At 47.9% G+C, this 24459-nt stretch overlaps 1 protein-coding gene across 6 annotated transcripts; it reads right to left on the bottom strand.

The window, feature by feature from the left end:
• Positions 1-9498: 9498 nt before the first annotated feature.
• OSR2 (odd-skipped related transciption factor 2) lies at positions 9499-23375 on the bottom strand. Of its 6 annotated transcripts, none has more exons than XM_053251186.1 (4): positions 22964-23375; positions 14811-15638; positions 12552-12651; positions 9499-10048 (listed from the first exon to the last, which is right to left on the bottom strand). In XM_053251186.1, exons 2-4 carry the CDS (start codon positions 15530-15532, stop codon positions 9866-9868), a joined length of 1005 nt encoding a protein of 334 aa, XP_053107161.1. In that variant the 5' UTR covers positions 15533-15638; positions 22964-23375; the 3' UTR covers positions 9499-9865. The 6 variants fall into 6 exon arrangements, with proteins under 6 accessions (XP_053107161.1, XP_053107162.1, XP_053107159.1 ...); XM_053251187.1 differs by lacking the exon at positions 22964-23375 and adding an exon at positions 18712-18787; XM_053251184.1 differs by lacking the exon at positions 22964-23375 and having other exon boundaries at positions 14811-15656.
• Positions 23376-24459: the final 1084 nt, after the last annotated feature.

Genomic DNA, 24459 nt, shown 5'->3' with positions numbered 1-24459 from the left:
AGAAACTATTTATACAAAGCACAGACCTGGACTATATGGTTATTGTTCTTTACATCGCACCATCTGTGTACCTAACACTTTACAAAGTATGAGAGGACAGATCCCTGCCCTGAGGGGCTCACAATCTGAAAATTGACACAGCAGAGGAAGGGGATGGAAGTGAAAACAAGAATGAACTGAGGGGCAATATGTGAGAATTTCATGTACATATGCTTAGGATTAAGCAGAGAAAGAGAACTAGGGGGTTGGAAAAGGTGGGTTATGTGAGGCAAAAGAGTATTTGTAAGCATGTGCAGAATGCATTTCCGTCAGCACTGAGTAAAACTTTTCTTTGGTCTAAAAGTAAAGTGCATAAAGACTTTCTTAATCATTATGTAAGAAGGAGTCTAATGGGAGTGTGGGTAAAATACAAAAAATGGCTGGAATCTAAACATCCGTTATAGGTATCCCCGACTGAAGCTTTGGCACGTAAAGAGATAAATATGCAATCTGAATGGGGTACCTATAGGGACTTCTTATGTTTTCAAGAGAGGGGCTGTAAATTAAAAAAACTAATCGAAGTACAAAATTTGGTTAGTAACTGGTTTCAGTATTATCAGCTAAATGAAATTTACAAGAAGGATCTTAAAGTTGGATTTGAGGATCAAATGTCGAGATTCGAGAAAGAATTGTGTGAAAATGATGAAAAATTAGTCTCTAAGATGTATAAGTTGTTGCTTTTGGAGGAGACAAGAGATGAAGTGGTTAAAACGACTATGATAAAATGGGCTCAAGATGTGGGTCATAGTATAGATATGGCAGCTTGGGAAAAATTATGGAAAACTGATTTAAAGTTCACTGCATGTTATATTTTAAAAGAAAATTATTATAAAATGATGTACAGGTGGTATTTGACACTGAAAAAATTAGCATTCGTGTATAAAAATGTTCCAAACAAATGTTGGAAATGTGGACAATGCGAAGGAACCTTTTTTCATATGTGGTGGTCATGTGGGAAGGCTAAGGCCTTTTGAGATATGATATATAATGAGCTGAAGAAAATTTTTTAAATGACATTTCCTAAGAGGCCAGAATCCTTCCTGCTGGGGATAATGCAAGGAGAGTTCTCCAGAAGAAACTTAACATTTTTTATGTATGCAACCACGGCGGCGAGAATAGTATATGCGCAGAAATTGAAAGATAATAAAATGCCCTCAAAAGAAGATTGGTTGATAAAAATTTTGGAATACGCTGAGATGGCAAAACTTACAGCACTCATAAGGGATGAAAACTTGGAATGTTTCAAAGAAGATTGGGAGCCTTTCTTATTTTACTTACAGAACTATTTTTCCAATATGGACCTTTCAGCAGGGTTTGAAATTTAGTAACAGCAGGTTGGGTAGGGTAAAATTGAGTTTGCAATGTGGACTATATGTGTTTTGAATTATTATAGCAATGGTAGATTTGTATAGCCAATATGAACTGTGCAGATTGGTAAGCGGGAAGTCAACATTTACTTAATTAAATGTAATTGGATTGTTACGATATTGTAAAAACCAATAAAATTTTAAAATGCAAAAAAACCCCAACAAAACCTTTTCTTTGGTCTAGGATCAAGGAGAAGGCCTTCCAGATCAGCTGATGTGGCTTCCCAGTATGGTCAACACAAGGTCTTTTGACATCACAGGCAGAAAATGCAATCTGTCTCACACATCTGGTTTTGTAAAAACAAAGATTTAATTAAAGGTCTGCTGTCTTTTGGTAGTACTCAAAATCTGCCTGTGGAACTGGCCTGGTTAGCTTACCTAATGTCAGTTTTGAGACTTTGCATATTTTCTTACAAATTGAACTACTAGTAATACTTGTAGGAGCAGAAGATTGTAATGGTCTTTGTAATTTTATTCATTTTTGTGTGTGTTTATTTATGTATTGTAATGGCATCATACTCATATTATTTTCACCTTTTTCTAACTTGGCAAGAGTGTAAACTTAGGGACTGTACGGACGTTTGTTCAGAAGTAGCCCCACACTATTCAGTGGACCATTTTCACCGTTGAGAGTGCATAGGATAGCCACCTAATTCATTCATAATATGGCTGCTGCTAATCCCTTTTCACTTTAACATTAAAAACATAAGTCACTGAAAACGAGTAGTTCAAGTGGTAATGTTGTTTCTGGTTCAGCTTGTTCCTTGTGGAGCCCTTAGCAACAATAATGATTAGGTTTACGTAGGCCTGGCTAGATTTCCTGTCTCATAAGGTGTTGTTGCTTTAGGACTGCACAGTTACCCTGATATGAAACACATTCGCTCTCTTCAGACATTATTGTACGTGTGTCAAGATGTGTAAAGGTTTCTGTGTGCATGTGTGTGTGTATACACACACACACACACACACACACACAGACCGTTGGGTGCCTTGGTGGTATAAAAATGCAACAAATAAATAAATGCTTTTGTGTGAATGACTAGCTACACATGCTCTCATTGTAAAAGTGAACTTGTGTACAGGCCCCCTCAAATGTAGGGTACACATAGGAATGTTGAATGTGCTAATAGCTGTACATGTGTACACTGTACACAGCAGTGGAGTAGCAAGGGCCTAGGCAGCCTTTGTTCTCCCACCATGACGGCCTCCCACCCCTGGTGATGACAAGTTCCTCCTACCACCAGCACGCCGCTTTCCAGCCAGGTCTGTCCCCAAGGTGGCTGGAAATGAAGTGCCCTCATTCCCAGATGCCTCAGGGTCAGAACCCTGAGTGACTGCAAAGCAACAGTGGGCTGCAGGAGCATGGTGCACTGCTGAGGATGGGCAGTGGGACATGCCAGGGATGGGGGGAGGCTGGCAGGAGTGCAGTGGCAGGTGGCAAGAGCGTGGTGGGGTGCAGCCGCAGCAGGAGCGGCTGGCAGAGGAGGAGAGGAGGCGATCACAGCGGCCCCAGAGGCCAACGAGGTGACCCCGGAGGCAGGACAGCGCGTGTTCTTGACATGAATCCACACCATTACAGCTCCACCCCAGTACGCAGATTGTACTGTATTGAACATAACATGAGAATATGGCTCCTGTGTTTAATTTCCAGTTGACAAAGCCACAGATTTGTTTGCTTCGTTCTTACCATAATTTTTAATTTTGTTATTTTAGGAGACTGAAAGACATCACAAAATGTAGCTGCCTTCTGATTAATATGACGTCCCACGCCCACCCCCACCACCCCCCGCTGCACCAATGGCATGGTGTAATGTGGAAGTATTTGTTCTGATTTGGCTGCACAAGTCACCCTGGATGATGCCAACGACCCGTGTCCAGAGTGGGGCAGCCTGGAACAAAAGGCTCTGCCTTTCTCAAATAGTGTGACTTCGGACCCCGCCAATCAGTTTAGAACAGCTCCATACTGAGCCCTAATCCATACTGCGGCTTAGTTACCACCCCATAGAGATGGTAAACCTGGGTCTGGGCTATACCACTTCAGGCTGCAGATGGCAGCTCCCACAATGGAATGCTCCTTCACACAGCTTCCAGCTGCCTGGATATTTTTAGCAAGGGCTTCTGCATTGTCTTCTGTTGGTTTCAAATTTTCAGCTCAGCTCTGTAAACACAGGCCCAGCAAGCACTGTTATAAATGAAGCAGCAAGCGTACATGGCAAGGCTGCTCCATTCCATTCATGCCATGGTGTTTTGTCGCATTTAGGAATGTCTCTTCAAAGCCAGGCTCATGTATTGGAAAATTGTTTATATTTATTTCCTCTATTATCATCGTCATCATCATTATTTGTTATAGCATTTCTCAAATATTCTCACATCTTCTTGGCAGTGGCAGCTGGTGCTCACTGGGGCAGGGAGGATGGTCAGGGTGTGAGAGTGTGACCTCAAAAATCACAAAACTGCTACCACCACTGCCACCCATCATCCTGTGGGCCCAGCATAGGGCCTGCTGTGGTGTCCCACAGGCCTGGTACACTCTCTTTCCCATCGTGCCCCCTGCCCCTGCTGCCCAATGTGCATGCACACCAGCCTTGGGGTGGGGAGGGGGCACAGGGCAAAACTTACCCCTCAAATGGCCAATGTGCATGCTTATCGTGGTGCACATGACTGGCAGGGGCGGGGCACGTGCTGGGAAAGGGAGTAGGCCAGGCACACAGAATGCCAAGCTGGGCACCAGGCTTGGCCCACAGGATGCTGAAAGGTGGCAGCAGCAGTTTTGGCCATACGCTCATCCCCTCACCGTCCCCCCTACCCCAGTGGGCACTGGCCATGCCTGCCAAGAAGGTGTGAGAATATTTGAGGTCCCAGCTCCAGTCCCTGGCAGCATCTCCAGGTAGGGCTGGGAAAGACTCCTGCTTGGAACCTTGGAGAGTCACTGCCAGTCAGTGTAGACAGTGCTGAGCTAGATGAAACAATGTCCTGACTCGGTAGAAGGCAGCTTCCTCTGTTCCTATGTACATTGTTTTTATTTGTTGTGTGTGTTTGTTATCTGTTTGTCATATTTATATATTTTGAATTGTTTTCTAACCCTGCTGTGTTAGAAAGAGAGACAAAAGCTGTGATAGGCAGCAAGGGAAAATAAATTCCATGTGATTTCTCAATAGCGAGGATGGGAAAAGGGGGAGAAATGGAGAGTGTTTTGCAGACAGTAAAGAGAGGTGTCTGCCCTGGTTGCATTTGAATGGGAGACCACATGTGAGCACCGCAAGACCTTCTCTTCAGGGGATGGAGCCGCTCTGGGAAGAGCAGAAGGTTTCAAGTTCCCTCCCTGGCTTCTCCAAGACAGGGCTGAGAGAGAGGCTGAGAGAGATTCCTGCCTGCAACCTTGGAGAAGCCGCTGCCAGTCTGTGTAGACAGTACTGAGCTAGATGGACCAATGGTTTGACTCAGTATATGGCAGCTTCCTATATAGAGCAAAGAGCAGAAGAGGATGGTCACTACGGGCAGGTGGACCATTGCCCTACTAGCAACCCACCCCCACCAAGCAAACAGTCTATTCCTCCTCTTCCTCTTCCTCCCTCTCTCCCTCCCTCTGGAGGGTATGCCTCCATGGCCGAAGGCAGAGCATAAATAGGCCGCCCAGTCACTCACACATCTGCCCTGCTTTCTGCTCCACCAGCCGTAATGGGTGCCAACCACCACTGGTCGAGAATTATACTAGCCTGGGCTGGCAAAGGGGAAGGGGGGCTTCCTGAGTCACGGGAAATAGACCAGAGCCACACACTGTAATTTCTCAATGGAAAGTACCAGAGCTCAGTGTTGATGGGAAAGAATGCTTTCCACCCTGGGAGGCTTTACTTCTAATTCTCATTAGGGGGACCAGTGGTTATTCTAGAGCAGGACCAGGCAACTTTGGCGCTCCAGCTGTTGAACGACAACTCCCATCATCCCCAGTCACAATTTATTATAGCTGGGGATTATGGGAGGTGTAGTTCAGCAACAGCTAACGGGCCAAGGTTGTCTACCTCTGTTCTAGAGTGAGGCGGGGCAGCTTAGCTTGATCATGCTGAAGGGTCCTCCCCTGGCTTCACATATTTCATTATTGTGTCCTGGGACTGATTTGGTTGTTGCTGCTGCTTGACTTGCAAGGGCAGCCCTTTCATGAAGTGAGGTGAGGCAGTCACCTTAGGTGGCAGGTTATTGGGGTGCCCTCAGGGCAACAAAATGCCCCTCCAACAACAAAAGGCTGCCATCCATAGGAACATAGGAAGCGGCCATATACTGAGTCAGTCCATTGGTCTATCTAGCTCAGTATTGTCTTCACAGACTGGCAGCGACTTCTCCAAGGTTGCAGGCAGGAATCTCTCTCAGCCCTATCTTGGAGAAGCCAGGGAGGGAACTTGAAACCTTCTGCTCTTCCCAGAGCGGCTCCATCCCCTGAGGGGAATATCTTGCAGTGCTCACACTTCTAGTGTCCCATTCATAGGCAACCAGGGTGGACCCTGCTTAGCTAAAGGGACAAGTCCAGCTCTCCTCTCCAGGAGAGGATTTATCCAAAGGACTAATCTGATGCCTGCAAGCTTTTCAGGGAGAGCTTCTCCCCACAAGAAGGGGAGAGGTGGTGCATCCTTCCCTCCTCTTCACCCTCACCCCCATGCCACATTCAAAGCTTTGCAAGGGTTGGTTTTAAAAAGGGGCTGCTCCCCACCAGGGGCATGGGGCAAGGCAACATTTGGCACCTTGCCTCAGGTTTATTGTGATACGTTGGGCTTCTCCATTAGCTAGAATCCTTGGCTCAGGCCCATGTCTTGTTGGTTTGTTTAACACATGTGTACCCTTCTTTGTTCTGTGTTCAGGCCAAGGGGCCTTATAGTAAAATCCTAAAACTATATATTAAAAAAACCCCAATTAAAACACAGCAGCAAAAATGCGAATAAGCAAACAAGCAGCAAACCAGATCCCTAACTCCTTCGAAACTCTTTCAAATGCAGAAAGGAGATGCCAAAGGCACAAAAGCAGGAGCTCAGGGCAGTGGTGGGGCCATCACTGTGACGCGGGGAGGGGGTTGTCTCAGAGCTGCCTTGGGGAGGGGGCTGGGGTTGCCTCAGTGCTGTCTCGGGGTTGTTGTTTTTTTTTTTAATATACATGGAAGAGGTTTTATACATTCAGTCTCAAATGGAAAGGTTAGCCGGTCAGTTGTAATAAAATATACAGGGTCACTGCGTAAAATAACGTCCTGGTTGGGGGCTAACCAGTATTCAGATCGTATGTGAGCTTTCCAGTTTGGAACTTTAGAACTGGCATAGGTGAAGCTGCCTTCTCCTGAGTCAGGCCATTGGCCCACCAAGCTCAGTATTGTCTACACTGACTAGCAGCAGCTCCCCCGGGTTTAAGATGGGGGTCGTCCCCAGCCCTACCTTCTGTATGCAAAGCAGATGCTGTACCTCCAAGCTACAGCCACTTGAGGTGACAGCATTGTGAACATTGGCTGGTGGTACTTTCAGAAGTGCACCTAGGTAATTTTGGAGCCTGGACCTCAGGGCTATTGGAGCCCCACCCCCCACCCCCTCCCACAAAGTATTTTAAACACATTTTTAACGTGCCCACACCATCCGGGACAAACTAAAAAGGATTGGGGGGCAGGGCCCCAAGGGGGTGTGGAGGCCCTGGACTTCGTCCCAGAAGTCCAGGGGTAAGAGCACCTCTGGGTTATACTTATCCTTATCTTCAAGGCAAGTCATTCTGATCCAGCACTGGTTTTCAGAGCAAAGGCTCAGCTCTGAAGCATAATGAAATACTGTAGTAATGATGAAGAGTGCCTCTGAGTATGTGTGGAGAGCTTCCCCCTCATCACACGTTCTCAGCTATTTGTAGGGATGCCGTTTAGGAAGGGGTAAAGGCAGGGCTCACACGTACAGCTTGTTTCAGACCCTGTGCAAGACTAGGAGTGCCTCTATTTCTCCAGCCCAGTGCCTTGGTTCTCCATGCAGAAGTCTGGTGGTCTTTACATGCCACGGAATGAAGTGGAAGAATCCTGAAATGGTAGGGTGGACTGTACCACTTCAGAGAGTAGTTGCAGGATGCCATTTTAAATGATTTTCTGTTGCGAGGGAATTCCAACAAGCAGAATCGAGCACACAGGGAGAAAGGATCTGTCCCAGCCTTCTTGCTATGCTAGTTTTCTACTTGCAGAGAGTTCTTTTGTGTGTGCGCAGGATAGCATTAAAAATATTACCCTCCCGTTGCAGCCTGAAATGGTCGAGTCTGCTATACCACCTCCCTCCCACCTGATTCTGCTGCGGGTGTAGAGTAGACCAGGCCTGGGGGACAAGGGTTAGAAACAGTGAAAGAGCCTGTGCATGCATATCAAATGCACAAATCCTTTAGCAGAAGGAGGGAAGAGAAATCACTCCTTGACCTTGACCAACGCATGCCCTTTGAATAAGCTCCCCCACGTTTTTATTTATTTAATTTATTTTTCGCAATTTAATGGTGACTATATAGTCTTGCTGGGAATCTTGTCACTGAAATCTAAAATGATGCACGTTGAAAGTCGGGCCAAGAAAAAGGGAAGAAGAGTTGGAGCTTCCTGGGGAACTTGGAAGACTGAATTGGGGGGGAGGGGGGCTGCCCTCATCCATCCTTGACACCCAAGCCCACCCCACCCCACCACCGGCGCAGACACTACAGCCAAAGTTCCCCTTCGCTCCTCCCCTTTGGCGTCTTTCCCGCCCAAGCGGGGCGGGGCCCGGGCCAGAGTGCTCACTTGGCAGGCTTCCGCCTGAAGGCGCTTGCCCAGAGCTATCTCTTTGGCACTTTCGGCAGCCCCCGGTTGAACGTCGATTCCGCCTCCGGTCTCCGACCACCGCCTGCCTCCCTAAGTCCTGCCACTTGCCCGTCCCGCTTTCCCCCCAGGACAGTCCCAGAGGCGGCTCTGCCTGGCACTCCTGCGTCGACGAAAACGCCGGAGTCCTGGTGGGCCGTCGTAGTGCATCGGACACGGGGATGGTTTTATGGCTTTCGCGCAGTTAACAACTCGTCAGAGGCAGCAGCGCCGAGCTCCGATAAGGCGGCGGCGGCCGCGGCCCCATTCAGCAGATCCTGCAGCCCGATAGAGCGTTTTGATGAACTCGGCGAAAAGGTGGCCGCGCGTTGCCCATCAGCTGATGCCGCCGCCGCCGCCCAATGGCTTTTATTTACGTCCCGCCGCTGTTTGCTTCCGAGGGCTCTCAGGCCCGCAGCCTGGTCTTCAAGCAGGATAAAGTCCCTGTCTCAACCAGTCTGTTGCCGCCCGCGTTCAAAGTCTAAGCAAGAGGCTATAATCTCGGGCAATCTTTAGAGAAGCACTGATGATTGTTTCTGGGGCTTGATTGCCAATGAGTTACTAATAAATCATTCTAGGGTTTAGGGCGGATTTTTGCAGCAGATTCCAGGCTTCCCCGTTTGTCTTTCTTTCAATCTTTGTCTGTGGAGTCCTGGAATGGGGAGGGGGGGACGGAGACACGCACACTAAAATGTAAACGCTTCAAGGGAAATATGCAGCCATATATATATACAGACTTTTTTTTTTTTTTTTGCAGCCCAATACACGGCGTGTTTTACGTGCCATTGTGTTGAGCAGGTCCGTCGCTTCTACTTCGACGTGCAACAGGATTGCAGCCTTGCAGTCCGGTCTTATGCATATTTATTCCGGAGGGAGTCCCACCGTATTCAGTGGGTCTTCCGCCCGCCCGTATCAGGATTGTCTAGTTCGAAGACGCTTGAAAGATATAGGTCCTTTTCTGGTGGTTGTTATCCTATTGATCAGAGGTGCAGACAGAGGGCAAGCCTCAGGAGCATCAATTCCTCACTCCCCCCCCCCCCACAGGGGAGAAAGACACTTTTGCAGGAGGAAAGTTCAATAAAATGAAGGGGGAACTTCTCAGATGCTTAGTGGGAGGAATCTGCACCTCTGTTACAGACCACACTTCTAAGATGCAAATGCTCAATCCAGTTGAATCATTTACCCCTTTAAAAGTGACTCGTTTTTTAGTTGGCACAAAAAGGAGAAAAAGATTGAAGAGACGAATGAATGACACAAACCAAAAGTGAAATAATGTTGGGGGGGTGGGGTGGTTTATTTTGAAATACACTTTGAAAAAGGTTTCTTTTCACTCCCAGATTTCTGTTTGTTACCAGTGTGCATTTGGTAAGACAAAAGGAAGCAAACACATTACACCACGTTCTGTACAGAGCTCTAAAATGAGCTATGATGCGATTATCTACAAGAGATCAGCTTGCGTCCTTGGTGTGGGGAGAAGAGTGGGGCCGGTGTCACTTCCACTCCCCCCTCCTCACTTCCCTTAGAGGAGTTGGCCGGAGCCAAGGGATGGAGGATCGGGCCCGCATGCACCTGAGCGCGGGCTTAAAGGTCTCTCTACAGTTCAAGTCCTTGAGCCAGAGTTAGCTCCCTGTTCTCGGCTGCTCTAGAAGTCCTGCCGTGGGGTGTGAGTTAGACTGTGCCTCCGCAGATCACAGTTCCTCCTGAACACTTTGCCGCACTGCTCACAGTTGTAGGGCTTGATGTCTGTATGGGTGAGAAGGTGAGTTTTCAGGTTACTTCTTTGATTAAAGGTTCTTCCACATGTAGGGCATTTGTGTGGAGATTCCTGTTCAGATTTGAAGCAAGCAAAGGATTAAACCCTTTACAAACTACCTGGATTGAATTGTCTTAATTTTAATTTTCTCATTGCACTTCCCACCCTTCTCTCCCTTTTTTGGTACTCTTTTTACATTGCTAAACACACACACAAACCTGATGCTGCAATCCTAAACACCAATACTTAGCTGTGAGTCCTATCAGCCTGCAATTTTATACATTTACTTGGCACTGCTGAATACAATAGAATGTATTTAAGCAAATATATGCAGGATTACGCTGTGGATGCATTTACAACCTGGTCCTATGCACGTTTACTTGAAAAAAAAACCAGTTTAGTAGGATTTATTCTTGATAAATATGCATAGGATTGCATTTTTTGAGAGGGGCTAGCATGCTTGCTACCCAATCATAACCTTGTTTACTCAGAAGAAAGTCCCAATAAGTGTAAGGGAGAGCCAACCAGGCATGTATACTCAGAAATAAGTCCCACTGCATTTAATGGGGCTTACCCACATGGCTCAGCAGGGAAATGAACTGACTAGCAAGCCAGAGGTTGCCAGTTCTCCTGGATTCTACCAAAGACAACCACAGGGCTCTGTGGTCACCAGACACTTTACCTTACCCACTAGTTAAATGTGTTTAGGTTTAAAATTCTAGTGGGTATAAATTGGGGTTAGACCAGGGAGGCCTGGATTCAAGTCTTTCCTCAGCCACAGAGTTGGCCTACTAGGTATGTCTTTGCCTAACCTATTTCACAGAGTTTTTGTAAAGATCTTTTGAGGCAGAGGCCCACATTTGCAGACCTGACCTCTTTGGAAGAAAGGTGGAATTCAGCATATGTTAAAACAAAAAAACCCCACAAAAAACCAGGGCTTATATTCTGGTAAATATGCTTAAGACTGGCACTTTACTTGAAAGTAAATTCTACTGAGCTCAGAGAGAGTTTACTTCCAAATAAATGCTTATGCAATCCAGGTGCAGGCAGGCCACTTATCTGCCAGAGATACGAGATCCTGATACTTTATAAGTAGATATTTAGTCAGAAATGAATTCCACTGCGTTCTAGACTTACTCCCTAGTGAATGTGCTTAAGATTACAGCTTTAACTGCTGATATCTTCCTGCCAGTCAATGTCAGTTCTTCTCACTTCATCATATGTCACCATCTTTGGGATCTACAGAAAAAAATGTTTCCTGCTAATCCCCCAGCTTCTCAGGGAGGGTTGCCTCCTCTAGGTGGGAGAAGCATGCTACAAAGCAAGTCTTCTCCATCTGAGTTTTTCAAACAGACAACACATCTAATCTAGTAGTTTTACAGGCTGTTTCGGAAGCTCCAGACTTTCTTGTTGAACCTTTTCCAGTGATGGAATCCACAGGTCTTAAATGAACCTAGGTGGACTGAGCTTATACTTTTTTATTTGAAAGCAAGTCACACTAAATTCTAGGGACATATCCTCAGTTAAGGGTGGCTAGGATTCCAACCTGTTAGACTTAATGCAAGCTTATTCAATATTATTATTATCCAGGAATCTAGTTTTCTCTAAGAAGTAACTTGAACTGATTTAAATTACTTTACATTAAATGACTTTTTAAAAAGGAGGTACAAGCCTTAAAGACATTAAATGATTTTAAACAAAGGAGGTACTTCCTGTTTTGCTTTCTACATGTTGAGGTACTGAAAGAAATTTTCAAACAAAATTCATGGTGGGTTGGGTTTATTTTATTATTAGCCAGTAAGTAACTAAAAGCCCAATACTTTGCACTTTCTTTGTGAATTAGTGTCACTAGTTCCCGTGGGGTTTATTTCAGAATAAATAGTATTCTCAAGTATTGGGTTAAATACTTTGCAGTTTTAGGAACATAGGAAGCTGCCATATACTGAGTCAGACCATTGGTCTATCTAGCTCAATATTGTTTTCACAGACTGGCAGCGGCTTCTCCAAGGTTGCAGGTAGGAGCAGTGTTCTCTAATTTTTTTCATCTGTGTGCGGAATGAATTTTGTTCTGGGCAGCAGTATCAAAGCGGTGAGTGTGCACATGCATTCGGAATGGGGCATTCCTGATTCAACCTGAGTGGGACCTAAAATTGAGTGAACATCAAAAAATGTGTGAGTATGTGCACACTCGCATGCCTTAGAAGGAACACTGCTTGAGAGTCTGTCTCTCAGGTCACAGTGGGACTTATTTCAGAATAAATATACATAGCATTCAATCTCCTACTTAATATTATTTACTCTTAAGAATTATTCTGAAGTAAGTCCCATGGTGACCAGTGAGACTAAGTACCAGGGAAAGTTCAAAGTGCTTAACAAACCTAGGAGAAAACCCACATACTTGAGTACACTTGCCCCATGTGCCTGAGAACATGTCCCATTGAACACAGACAGACTTACTTCTGAGTAAACATGCTTAGACTTGCACTGCACATTTAATTTTATATCCACACAGTATCAAGAATTAGAACAGAATTAAGCTTTAAATAACTCTCTAAAGTGAAAGAGCTAACCTTACCTGCATGTGTAAAGTTTTATGAACTGCTAAAGTCCGGGACTGGCAAAATCCTTTCCCACATTCCTGACATTTGAATGGTTTTTCTTTGGAATGGATATACCTGGAAGCCAATACAGGCATTTGGAATCAGTATCTGTAGACACAGCAAAAGCCACAACAACCTGCAGCCTCTATGGCATTTCAAGTCTGAAAAAAGGACACTTCATCCTGAGCCAACTTCCCCATTCTTTCCTTTATACTTTACTGCCACCACCTAGTAATTCTTCTTAATGCTTAACTGACTTGCTCTAACAGATTCACAGCGCAAGCCTATGAAAGTTTACTCAGAAGTAAATCCTACTATGTTGCATGGGATTTTATCTTAAGTGTGTATACGATTGCTTGCCTAAGGCTGCAATCCTGTGCACACTTACTAGGGAGTAAGTCCCACTGATCTCAAAGTAACTTACTTCTGAGGGTAGGCTTGCGCTGTAGGGCTGAAATCCTATGCATACATACATGAAGATAAGGCCCATGTAATGTGGTGGAACTTACTGCAGGAGTAAACATGCATAGGCTGGCACTGCACAATCCAAAGTAGAGAAAAACAGAGGCTCTTGCCGGCACCCTCCATGCCAGCAGGAATTTTGCTGTTAACTTTACAGGCCCAGTAGGATCGGGCCCACAATTGTTGTCTTTTGGTGGGGGCAGGGAAAGAGGGGATCCAGACATTCTTGGGCTCCCCATAAAGAAAGGCTGATTTGTTCATCTGCATTGTTCCAAACACATTGTAAATACCATCTATTGCCGGGGGAGTAGGGGACAGAAGACAGTAAACATCCCATTAGCGATGGGAAGTATTCCTTTCAGGGGGTACATCCCCTCCCCGTCCCCATTCTGATCAACATTACTAAATTGTAGATTGTCTGAAGATGTTTTCTCTTTTTTTGTGAGTTGCTTTGTTTTGTTTTGTATTTGCCGCTTCTTCATTTCTTTTGGTATTTAATAGTGCCCCCCCCCTTTCCTTTTCCTCCAGAGGGGGAAAAAATACCGCTGTGATCAGCAGCCCTTCACGGTTATAAAGTTACAGGCCGGAACTAAAACAGCAAGCAAAGAGGCAGAATCGAGTAAGAGTGGCCAACAGAGGAAAGACGCAGAGCCCTGAAGGATATATTGGCCTGTTACAGAACTTTTCTCCGGGGATTCTGCCGTTTGCACCGCGATTCTAAGCTGGGTCGGAAATAAGCTCCATGCAAGACCACGGACTCCCTTCCAAGTTCGTCACCCCACTAGAAGCCAGTGGGACTCTTCTGCCATGGGAATGTCAGGGGCCTGCTTCAAACTCCATCAGCCCCCTTCAGGTCAGTGGCACTGATTTCCGCGGAAATCCGACCCCAAACCCCGATTGCATCCCCTTGGAAATAAACGCTACTGATCTCCATGAATAATATACTATGCCTAGCATTTATAAAGGGCTTTCCTTACAAGGCGCTTCCCTGATCTCAGGGGCTGGCAGCCTGGTTTAACTTGACTCTATTGGAGAGCCTACTGAAATTTAGTTCTCCTTTAGAGTAACTCCTAACTTAGTCGTATGATTACTGGGTAATTTAACCAGCCGCTTTCTTCAGTTTCATCTCTCAGGATCTGACGGCGCAAGGCCATGTGCATTTACTCAAAAGTAAACCCCAATAGGTTCCATGGCACTTACTCCCAGCAAAGTGTGCATAGGATTGCAGCCACGGGAAAGCAGCTCCAGAGGGCCAGAGGGGTGGCAAGTGCCTCCCCCAGAAAAGTGCCTTGCCCCCTCCCCGCCCCCCGTTCCTTTTCTGTTTCAGAAGGTCTAACATGTGGAACAGCCCGCCCACCTACAAGTCGACTTCGCCCCTTCCGTGATTGTATTTCCCCTGGTGCTGCCACTGCAGCCAGACAGTTTCCCAAAGGGCCTTCCTTGATCTCTTTCACATGGCTATTATTCCCATATTGCGCACAGGAGACTCAGAGAGCGGGGCGAGTGCGGGGGTGGGGTGGGCTTTGGCTGACGGACGTCCCTAAGGCCATCCTAGGGCGTTCAAGGCACAGGCGAGATTCGAACCCGCGGACGTCGCAGGTTCGCAGCATCGCCTCCCAGCTGCCACCACTCCTCTGCTAAGAGGCTTCTTTGTTACGCAGTGGGGCCAGAGTGCGACAGGCAGCAGATGGCTAGGCGGCCTGAGATGCCCCGGGCAGCCGGCTGACTGCAGCCCGCGGCCCCTCCCCGGCCAGGCGAGGGCGGCTGCTGACCTGTGGTCGCGGAGGTGGTCCTGCCTCCGGAAGGCCTTGTGGCAGATGTCGCACGTGTAGGGCCGCTCGTCCGTGTGGGTCCTCTCGTGGATGAGCAGGTTGTAGGACTTGGTGAAGTGGCGGCCGCAGAACTTGCAGATGAACTCCTTCTTGGTCTTCGACGGCAGCCTGCCGCGCGCCGGCTTCCTGTCCGGGGAAAGTTTGCCCAGCGCCGCCGCCAGGGGGCCGCCCAGCTTGGCCAACTCGCCGTGCGCCTGCGCCGCTGCCACAGCCGCCTGGTGCGCCTTGGGGGGGTCCTCTTGGGTGGCGGCCGCTGCCAAGTTGGCAAAGTCAAAGCGGGGCCGCTCCTTGCGCAGGGCCGGCAGGACGTGGGCGATGGCGGCGGCCTGCTTGGGGTGGAAGAGGTGCGTGGCGAAGGGCAGCGCCGGGAAGGGGAAGCGCTCCACCAGCCCCTGCGCCGCCGCCATCTCGCTCAGCGCCGAGCAGCGACTGATCTCCGCCGGCCCGCTGCTGCCACCGCCCGTGGCCGCGGTGGCGGCGGCGGCGTAGCAGCCCAGCGTCCAGTGGTTCATGTGCATCGTGTGGACGGCGCTCAGGCCGTACAGGCCTTGCAGGTGGTCGACGGCGGCCGGAAAGGTGTTGACCGCCTGCAGGAAGGAGTAGTTGGTCAGTTGCAGCGAAGGGTGCAGCGGGATCGGCGCCGGCAGGGCCTTGCTCCCCATCCTGCCGGGACTGGCCTGGGCTTGGCTTGGCTTGGCTTTGGCTGGCTGGAGAGGACCTGCAGGTCGGAGCGCAGCCCCGGCGCCTCTTGCCTCTGGGACGCAGATCCTAAGACAGACAAACGGAGGGACAAAAAGAGACATGTTCAGGGCTCAGGAAATGCACAAGTCCACTTGTCTGTGACGAGTGGAAAATGATGCCTGAGGAGCGGGGGGAAACCTTATCAGCAGAATATCAATATAACTCAATGAGTAAATAATATTTGTCTGCTGGTGAACAGAGCCAACATTTCTTGACCCCTGGAGATGTTATTCGAGGTGTGGCAACACCAGTCGATTTGGAATTGTAAGAAGGGGCCTTGATTCAGGATTGAAATGCGTCTTAAGTTAGAAGCCCTAATCAGACATTATGAACAGACACTGTTCGCCTGTAGACATCTTTGTGTGAATGGCTGTACATGCCCTCATTCTAAAAGTGAACCTGGGTACAGGTCCCTCAAGTGCAGGGCACAGATAGGAAGCCTATGTATGAACTGTAGATATGTACTTGCATACACTACACTGTTCACATATTGTAGTTGTGTTGAATATCACGTGTGAAGGGGGCTATAGTGTAATGTAAAACGATGCATCAACATAGCAAAAGCCAGCAGGGAAGGAGGCAGGAAAACCACAGGCAGAACAGCAAATTAAGTTATCACACTGGCGACACTGGGGAGATGGAGCAAAACGGAGGCTTGATCACCAAAGCGATATGGGGGCGCTAGGGCAGCGAGCAAGTGAAAAGCTGCCAACCAGCAGAGAGGACTCAAATGATAAAAAGTCGGAAGGCGCCTCTCCTAGAAGAACCACGTGCTTTGGAATGTGGCTGGAAATACACACAGGCACATTTATTTATTTCGTTTAGTTTATTTAGAACGGGGTAAGTTACGTGGTATATTCTGCGAAGTGCCAGACTGCAATGACACCATAGGACAAAGTCTTCTGGTTTAGAGCGACTTAGAATGTGTGCCTGTCACGAGCACGAGGACTAGAAACTTAAAAGCAACAATAAAATGCAGAAGAGCTGACATCGCATTGATTTCATCAGGACGCCCTTTCTGAATCTGTGTGGTGAATGAGGATTGCACTGCGGCAGAGCTGACTACAAGGGCAAGAGCGCACAATGTGCCGCGCAGACTCAGGAGGACTCGAACTTTTTGCGACTGCGGATGGTTTGCATGGGCGGTTTGTGTGGCCTTGCCTTGGGCGTAACTATGGGAGCCTGTCTGTGCGTCCTTACAAGTGTACTCCTGACCTCTGTCCAAGTACTGGCCGGCTTCCTAAATCCGTGCAAGCATTGCACCAGCCTCGGCTGCGATTCTCCACCTGCTTATTCCGGAGCCATCCCGAATGGACTTTTGTTGGGAATAGGCGGCTTTAAGATCTCAGAGTTAACATCCTGACCTCTGCTAAGACTCTAAGCCCCTTCACTGGCAGTCGTCGGCATTTCATGCCAGGATCTGGGAAAGAGAACCCAGAAAAGATAACCCAAAGAAAAAGCGACACACTCCTGGATCTCCTCTCTGTGGGGGGCGCTAGGGCAGAAGAGGGCGGAAAGTAGGGGCTAAAGTTAAAGCGGTTAACGTTAGAACAAACATGTGACCCCTTAAGATCACTTCTACGGCCCCATCCATTACTAGCAGCAACAGAGGGCATGCCAATCCACGCACACGCTTCTTGAACGTGCACCACATGGAACATGAGTAAGGACATGCAGCCCCTTGAAATCCAGGCACTCCACTTAACGTTTTTGTGGATGCAATCGTAGGCAGCATGCGTACTCAGAAGCAAATCAATTAATGCTGCTTCTGCCTGGATGAGGGGTTTTAATTCGAGGAAAGGAAAACAAAAGTTGACAGACGTGCCCAGTTTTAAACAGGCGGCGGGCAGCCCCGAGCCGTGCATCCCGCTTCCCCCCTAGGAAAGCCTATTTAATTCAAGGAGACGTAGTCCCAACGAAACGCGCATAAGATGGCAGCTTAGCTTGCGGGCAAAGCTGTTGGGATTCTGTGCTTCCTTGGGAGAAAACGCCATTTAAATTAGTAGAATATAAGTCCAAGTGAATATATTTAGGCTCGTTCGCCTTAGTGGACATTTCTTTCAAATAAATATACTGCGGATTGGAGAAGCCCAGGCCTTGAAATTTCGCTTGCAAGAAATAGAACTAGAGTTGTATTCAAAGCAAAGGCACACACCAGGCCACGCAAACAAGCTCCTCGGTTTGTGCTCTTCTTAGCTCGGAAGCGTGAATGAAAAGGGGGGGGGGAATCTGCCTACCCTCCCTATTCGGAGCTAGCTCTGTCTATTTTATATTCAGCGTTTGTGGATTGCTCGTTAGCCTCCAAGGCCTCCTTCGGGATGAAGGGGCGCCCCGATCGTAGAAGCACCTTATGTACAATCAAGGGCCTTTCATAATCGGTTGTAATCGCTTTGATTCTTGTCGCGCCTGCTTGGAAACAGCTCTTTCGGCCGCCTCAGAAGAACCCCCTGGCCTGGGCTGTGAATCGTGAGGAGGACCCGGGTGCGCGTTCAGACCGCCTGTCCAGGGGCTGAACCTTCGCGGGCTTTTGAAGCTGCTGGCAGGGCCAGGCCTCGGGTTGGCTTTTGAGCCTCCCTCCCCAAACCTGCGAGCAAAAGCCGGCTTGCGAAGGCGAAGCCAGGCCGAGGCAGTTCTGCAAACGTGGGGAGGGAGGTGGCGGGTCGGGTGGCCCTTGGCCGGGGCTCTGGTGGGCTTGACAGCGCTGCCCGCTTTCTCCCCCGCGGCCTGCTTATTTTTCTTCCTTCAGCCACAACTCATTCATCAAGATAATTGAGAGGGGGGAGAAGCCGCACTTCTCTTCGGCCTCCAACCCTCCCAGCGCTGCAGCAGGTCCTCAGCAAGTCCGCCTTCTTCCCAGATCCCTTCCAGCTGGCCCAGGCAGCCAGTGACGCCACCCAAGAGGAGAGGGAGGCCAACGAGGCCCTGCGCTTCCAGCAGCCTCCGGGGGCCAGGCCAGCCGAGGCCAGGCCTCTACAGACGGAGGGAGGCAGCAGGATCCCTCCCCTCGCCCAGGCCTGCTCCGCAGTCGAGCCTCCGGTCCCATGATGGGAATACCCACCCACCCCTCCGCTCGGATTCAGGGAGAGCAGCCCGCACGCACCGGCAACGTCGTACACAATTGGTTCGACTTTGCTGCAGCTCCTATTATGGTCGCCGCCACCGGGGACAGACAAGGAACAGGCCCAGGCCCCGGGCTGGGGCTCCCACGTGGGCTCGTAGCCTCAAGGTGGGCCACCAAGGAAGGGGCCCGATTCAGGCCGCAGCAGGGCCTCGATCCGGGACCTCCGGGGGAGGTGGGGGCAGGGGACACAACAGGGAGTGAGATGGGCGGAGGGTGTCCTAATAAATCCCTCAAGTTGAAGTGGATCATTGACAGGCTCCGCCCAGCCCCCTCAAGAGCATGTGAACTTTATTTTCTCCTCTGGAGGACTGTCGTTTTGTGGCGGCTTCTGCTCCAGAACTTGGCTCGTCCCTGCCCCGCTGTCTTACTACATTTGGAACCTCTTTTCAGAGTTTTGAAAGGAGTGTGGGAAACGTGAGACTTCCAGAGAGAGAGAAAATAAAGAGGCACTAAAATCCAATTGGGAGTTACAATTTTCAAAGCTGCTGGGACAGCTCGACTCGACCACATCTGTTCTCCTCTTCCTCTCCCACCCCCCAAACGCAGGCACACGCACACACAAAAAATGTCCTTTTCAGATGCGCTTCGCTAATGGATCCCGAGGTACCTTCTAAATCACCCCAACTGAAAGGCGCTCACAGGATAACAAGCCTTTAAATAACGCTTGTTTCGTTCATCGGGAATCCAAGAATTCATTTCTGAATCCAAGAATGCGGATTAGAAACCACGTTGCACATATTCACCAACGCAGTGGGGAGTGGGGGGAGAGTGGAAAGAATCTACCTGGGGACCATTCTTTCCACGTAACACATTGCGTTCAATATAAAACGAGCAAACAAGCCAGCCCCCGAGGTTCATCCCCATCCGTGTGAATGGGTGACCAGTCTGGATTAAATGGTCTCGAATGTGCAGGATTCAGAGTCATTTAGTCCCAGCTGCAGGCCTCAGTACGGCCCCTTTTCCAAGGAGAGCGGGAGGTCAGAGATTTCTGGCGGCTTGTGTGTGTAGACGTATCTAATGGGCTTGCCTTGCATCAAGTGTTGGGTAATCAAGATGATGAAGGGTCTCATAGCCCTGGGATCGTCTTTTCTCTTGGTCCAAGCACTTTGTGGCTCGCAGGGAATAGGGGCCTTTTAAATTCATGCAACAAACCCCCTTCTTGTCTGTGGTATGCGATCCGAGAGAGCAGGGAGGGAGTTAATAAGAGGTGTGTGACAGTCAGAGGGTTTCACTCAGCCCATTCAACCGAAACTGTAAACTCCATTCCTAATCAACTTTCCCACCACTCATCACTTTCCCTTAAAAAAAAAATTAAAAAAAATTAAGGGATTTCCTACCCCCCCTCTCTTACACACACACACACACACACACCAGAACCGCATTGCATTGAGAGTCATGATAGACGCCTCCATGAACTCCCAAATTCGGTGTTAATAGTGGGTTTCCTTTACTTTCCTGCTGGGTTTTCAATTATTTCAACTCAAGCGATTTCCTACTTCCAGGGGGTCCTTCCCAAACGACCAGAAGGGAATCCTACACATCCGAATTATTTTATTTATTTAAAGCATAATGGCGAATTCCACTCCACCACCCCCACCACCCGCAGTTTAGGACAGAGAAACGGGAACGTGTGTTTTCCAAAAACTGGAATTCTCCCTCAGATTTTCAGGATCAAATATTTTTAAAAGCTCCTGCTTCGTATTAAAAAATAGATCTAGTGCATAACAGCAGAGTACCGAGATTATGCCTGCGCATTTATACAAGAGATACTGAGCTATTTTTTCGCATCTTTTCCCCAAACACACTGACATCATACACATTTACGATGAGGAAATAAGTCCCACTGATTCATGGGATTTGTTTCCAAGCAAATTGGGGGGCAACGCGCATTCCAAGAGCGCGTTTTCCTTGTAGGCTTCTGGAATGGTTGACTTGTTTTACGAATGTCTCACACGTACAGATCTCCTAAAGCCCATTTATCAAGAAGTCAGTCCCATTTTTAAAGGAAGAATTTGCCTCCTACTCCCATTCTAAGGATTGCACTGTTCAACACACGATGTGAACGTGAATCCCACTGAAACTCAATGGAAGTTCCTGTCAAAGTAAACCTGCCTGGAATCTGCGGGGCAGTACTGAACTATGAGGCTGTCAACCTAAAGACAGTGATATAGTTAACTGTTTCGTTTTTAAAATTATTATTAAGCACCTATGAAGGAGATTTTTAAAAATCTGCTTATTTATTTTCGTTCCTTATTGGAATTCGTGTGAGGTATTATAGACAAGAATAAGGTATTATAGAAAAGTATACATTTGCTCTTTGATGAGAACATTGGTGGGTTTTTTAAAATTTTTGTAGAGAAAGCAAACATTTCCCGTCTCAAAGCAAAACGACAATCCCATGGATGCTTGCTTGGAGGTAGTCCCATTTATTTAAATGACACACTTCTTTTCAAGTGTGCGTAAGGTGGTAGTTTTAAGGGACCTATATACATTTATTTGGAAGGAATAGTGGCGATTTCGGCAGAACCTGCTTATCCAAGTGGGTCCTAAACACATTTGCTCACTAGCCTGTCCCATTGATTGATTCATTAGGATTTTCATTGCGGCCTTGAGTTATTTTATTTAAACTAAAGTTACGTTAAAAGCAGGCATGTAGATACTATATGAGATATAATCACTTCCTCGTTTATCGAATGAACAACACAACGGCTGTAAAACATAGCGCGAAGACATGGACCTTTTGGGTAAGCACAGAATAATTTAAATGTTCTTTACTCTTTACTCTTACTAACACATTTCCCCCATTTACACGGGGCCTGTGGCTATATTCTGTTTCATAGAATCACGCAGACATATCCTTCTGTAAAATGCATTTCTCCCAGTCTAAATATATCGGTTTGGGTGTCTGTGTGGGGAAAGCTGGCCATATACCAGCAATTCCTCTCTGATCGAGTTTGTAGGCTGCGATCCTAAATTCACACGCCTAGTTCCCTTGAAATCAGTAGCACAGCATAAAAGTAAATACACCGAGGTGCCAAACGAGAGAACCAGAAAAGGGGGTGGGGGGAGGAGAGAGAGGAATTAGGCCAGAAGTAGAGTGTTTTCCTTTGAGAGGTCGGCTGGTAGTCAGGCTGCGAATCAAGCACGGATGTTATTTAGACACAGCCACTTCCCTTTCCACTCCGAATCCTTAATTTAATTAAGGTCGGTGTCTACTGAACAAGGTTCTTCCCGCGATGTGATCTTTGGCTGGCGCGGCTTCCCCTTTTCGAGTGCTTCCGATGGCCACGACTTAAAAGCAGGGAAAGTCGCCTTTGCTTTGATGCGAGAGTGAAAGAACCAACCGCTGGAGTTCCTGCCGATGGAAGGTCGGGAGTGGGGCTTATTATCACACATACATCGTCCACCCTCAATTATCAGATGCACCACCAACTTTTCGAGATAGGGAGAGATCCAGTGTGTGTGATCTGATCGTGTGTGTGTGTGTGAGATGGTGTGTGAAAGCGAGAGAGAGAGCTGTTTAGCTTGCTTCGGGGTCCCTAAAGGTTATCTTGCGCTGGGTGTAAATCAAACCAAGAAAAGGAAAGGGCAAAGTCTTTACTCAAGATTTATTTAACGACCAACTTGTCTAGTGGGGTCGTGCAAGCCTCGAGAAGGTGCACGTTTTCGGGGGCTGGAGGCCGTTAACCAGATCCGAAAGGTTCTGGAGCGCGCGGAAAATCGCAGGGCCATGTGTAACCTTGATTGGTTTATCTTAAAAGCTGCCCCTGTCCTAGGGTGAACCGCAGAGAGTCAAATCGAAAGTAAACGTGAAGTCTCCCAGAGTGCTGGAGCTGAGAGGCAAAGCAAAATGCAGCCGGATCCCTAGGCATGTCTTACCTGGGAGTAAGTCTTACTGGGTTGAGTGGAGCTTACGCCCAGGTACGTGGTGTGTACAGGATTGCAGCTGCAAGCATCTACTTCAGACCTTTCGGGTGACCATGTTTTTAAGACAATGCATTCAGAACGTACGCAAGGAATGGTTTATACGAGAGAAACCCATTTCTGGACCGTTTGCACCGAAGGCAGATTTATTTCGGAGGCAAAATATCGGTTTGGGGTTCCTTGCGGCTGGACCTCCAAGTTCAGGACGGGCATTTCTGCAATTCCATACCGTCGGTGCTGAAACCCGAAGCGCCTGCTTTTCAGGACACCTTTCGGGATTGTCAAGATGCGGGTGAAAGAGACTTACCTCCCACTTGCGACCTTCTTCCGAAGGGCCTCGCAAAACCAAGTTCGCCCGGCGCTCTTAGCGCTTCGGACCTGTCATTAGATCCACGCGGAAGAGGCAGAGAAGTCCACCAGAGTTCAGCAAAGCCGAGTCCCGGAGGCTTCTGGCATGTTACAGAAGGACTTGGAAGAGTCAGCCCGGCGGCTTAGCGGGCTGGCGCTCCTCTTCAGGCTGCTCGGCAGCGAGTAAAGTCCCGGCTCGCTCGGGTGACCCTGCATAGACCTGCTCTCCCTAGTCGTCCTCCCTTTTGAGCTTCTCGCCTTCGACTCCTGCGAAGCTTGATACAAGTCTGGAACTCCCCCTCCCGGGTCCATCACATTTCAGCAGTTCAAGTGGCGTGCAGCTCTGTCCCCGCCCGCAAGTCCCACCCCAAGCCGCAACTATTCGAATGTTCACGGCTTGAGCATTCTAACCACGCCCAGCGCCGAACGTTCAGAGGTTGTAAAGTTCTGAGACCGCCCCTGAAGTCCCGCCTCCACTCTCTTTTCCACCACTCTGTTTACTTGTGTTTAGATAGCAACTTGGCTTTAAAGAGACAGTACGCTTTCCCCCTCCCCTCCCCCTCCTTGCACGTTACCTAAGGTGACTTTCCTTTGAGAAAACACCATCCGTTCATAAATCAGATCTTCCTTCCTTATACTTCTGTCCCTAGCTACATCAGCTGCTGCAGGAACTTCGGTAGCTATCTCAGACCAAGCAACCGACTTGGGGGCCCAGGTCCCAGTTTCCAGGAGCAAAGCATGCCGGGGTTTATGTCTCATATATTATGCGCGTGATTTTTCTTGTCAATGGATATTCAATAGTTTACTAGACTTCTTTTATTTGTGTGAGTGTGTGTTTCTTCCCTTCTTCTCTATGTTATGTATTAGTTGTAGGTTTCTGGGGAACACCACGTTTAAAACACAATTATATAGTGTCAGTTGTTATAAGCATCTACCATGATTATTGTTATTATTGTTGCTGTTATTATTTTTAATGCCCAGCAAGTGCTATACTAAAACCTGACTTTGGAGATATTTTTCTTCTTCTACCTGAATCAGATATTTTGGCGGCAAATATTTTATCTCACTGGAAGGGGGGGGGACTTTGAAAGCTGATATTTAAACTCCCCGAAACTCTATTTTAAATATCCTGACCTGTCTGTGCTGTATTGTCCCATCTACAAGACCCCCAAGATATTTTGTATATAATTTTGTATACATGCTGCAAATTAATACATGTACATACACCTACCTGGAACAGTTGGTCTTACTCCCCCCACCCCGCCCCATTTCGATTTCAGAGTGAGGGTGGTTTATTACTATTATTATTGTTGTTGTTCTTTTTAATGATTGGTACTTATCCCAAGTGACCAATCACACGTTGTTTAACTTGAGCCCCTGGATAAATAGAAACATATTACTGTTCGCGGTTAAGTTGCGGTTGGGCTGCTTTTTCCTGCGTGCAAGCCGCATTTT

The sequence above is a fragment of the Hemicordylus capensis genome, chromosome 4, assembly GCF_027244095.1.
Source record: "Hemicordylus capensis ecotype Gifberg chromosome 4, rHemCap1.1.pri, whole genome shotgun sequence".
Classification (NCBI taxonomy): domain Eukaryota; kingdom Metazoa; phylum Chordata; class Lepidosauria; order Squamata; family Cordylidae; genus Hemicordylus; species Hemicordylus capensis.
This window is presented reverse-complemented; position numbering and strand designations above follow the sequence as displayed.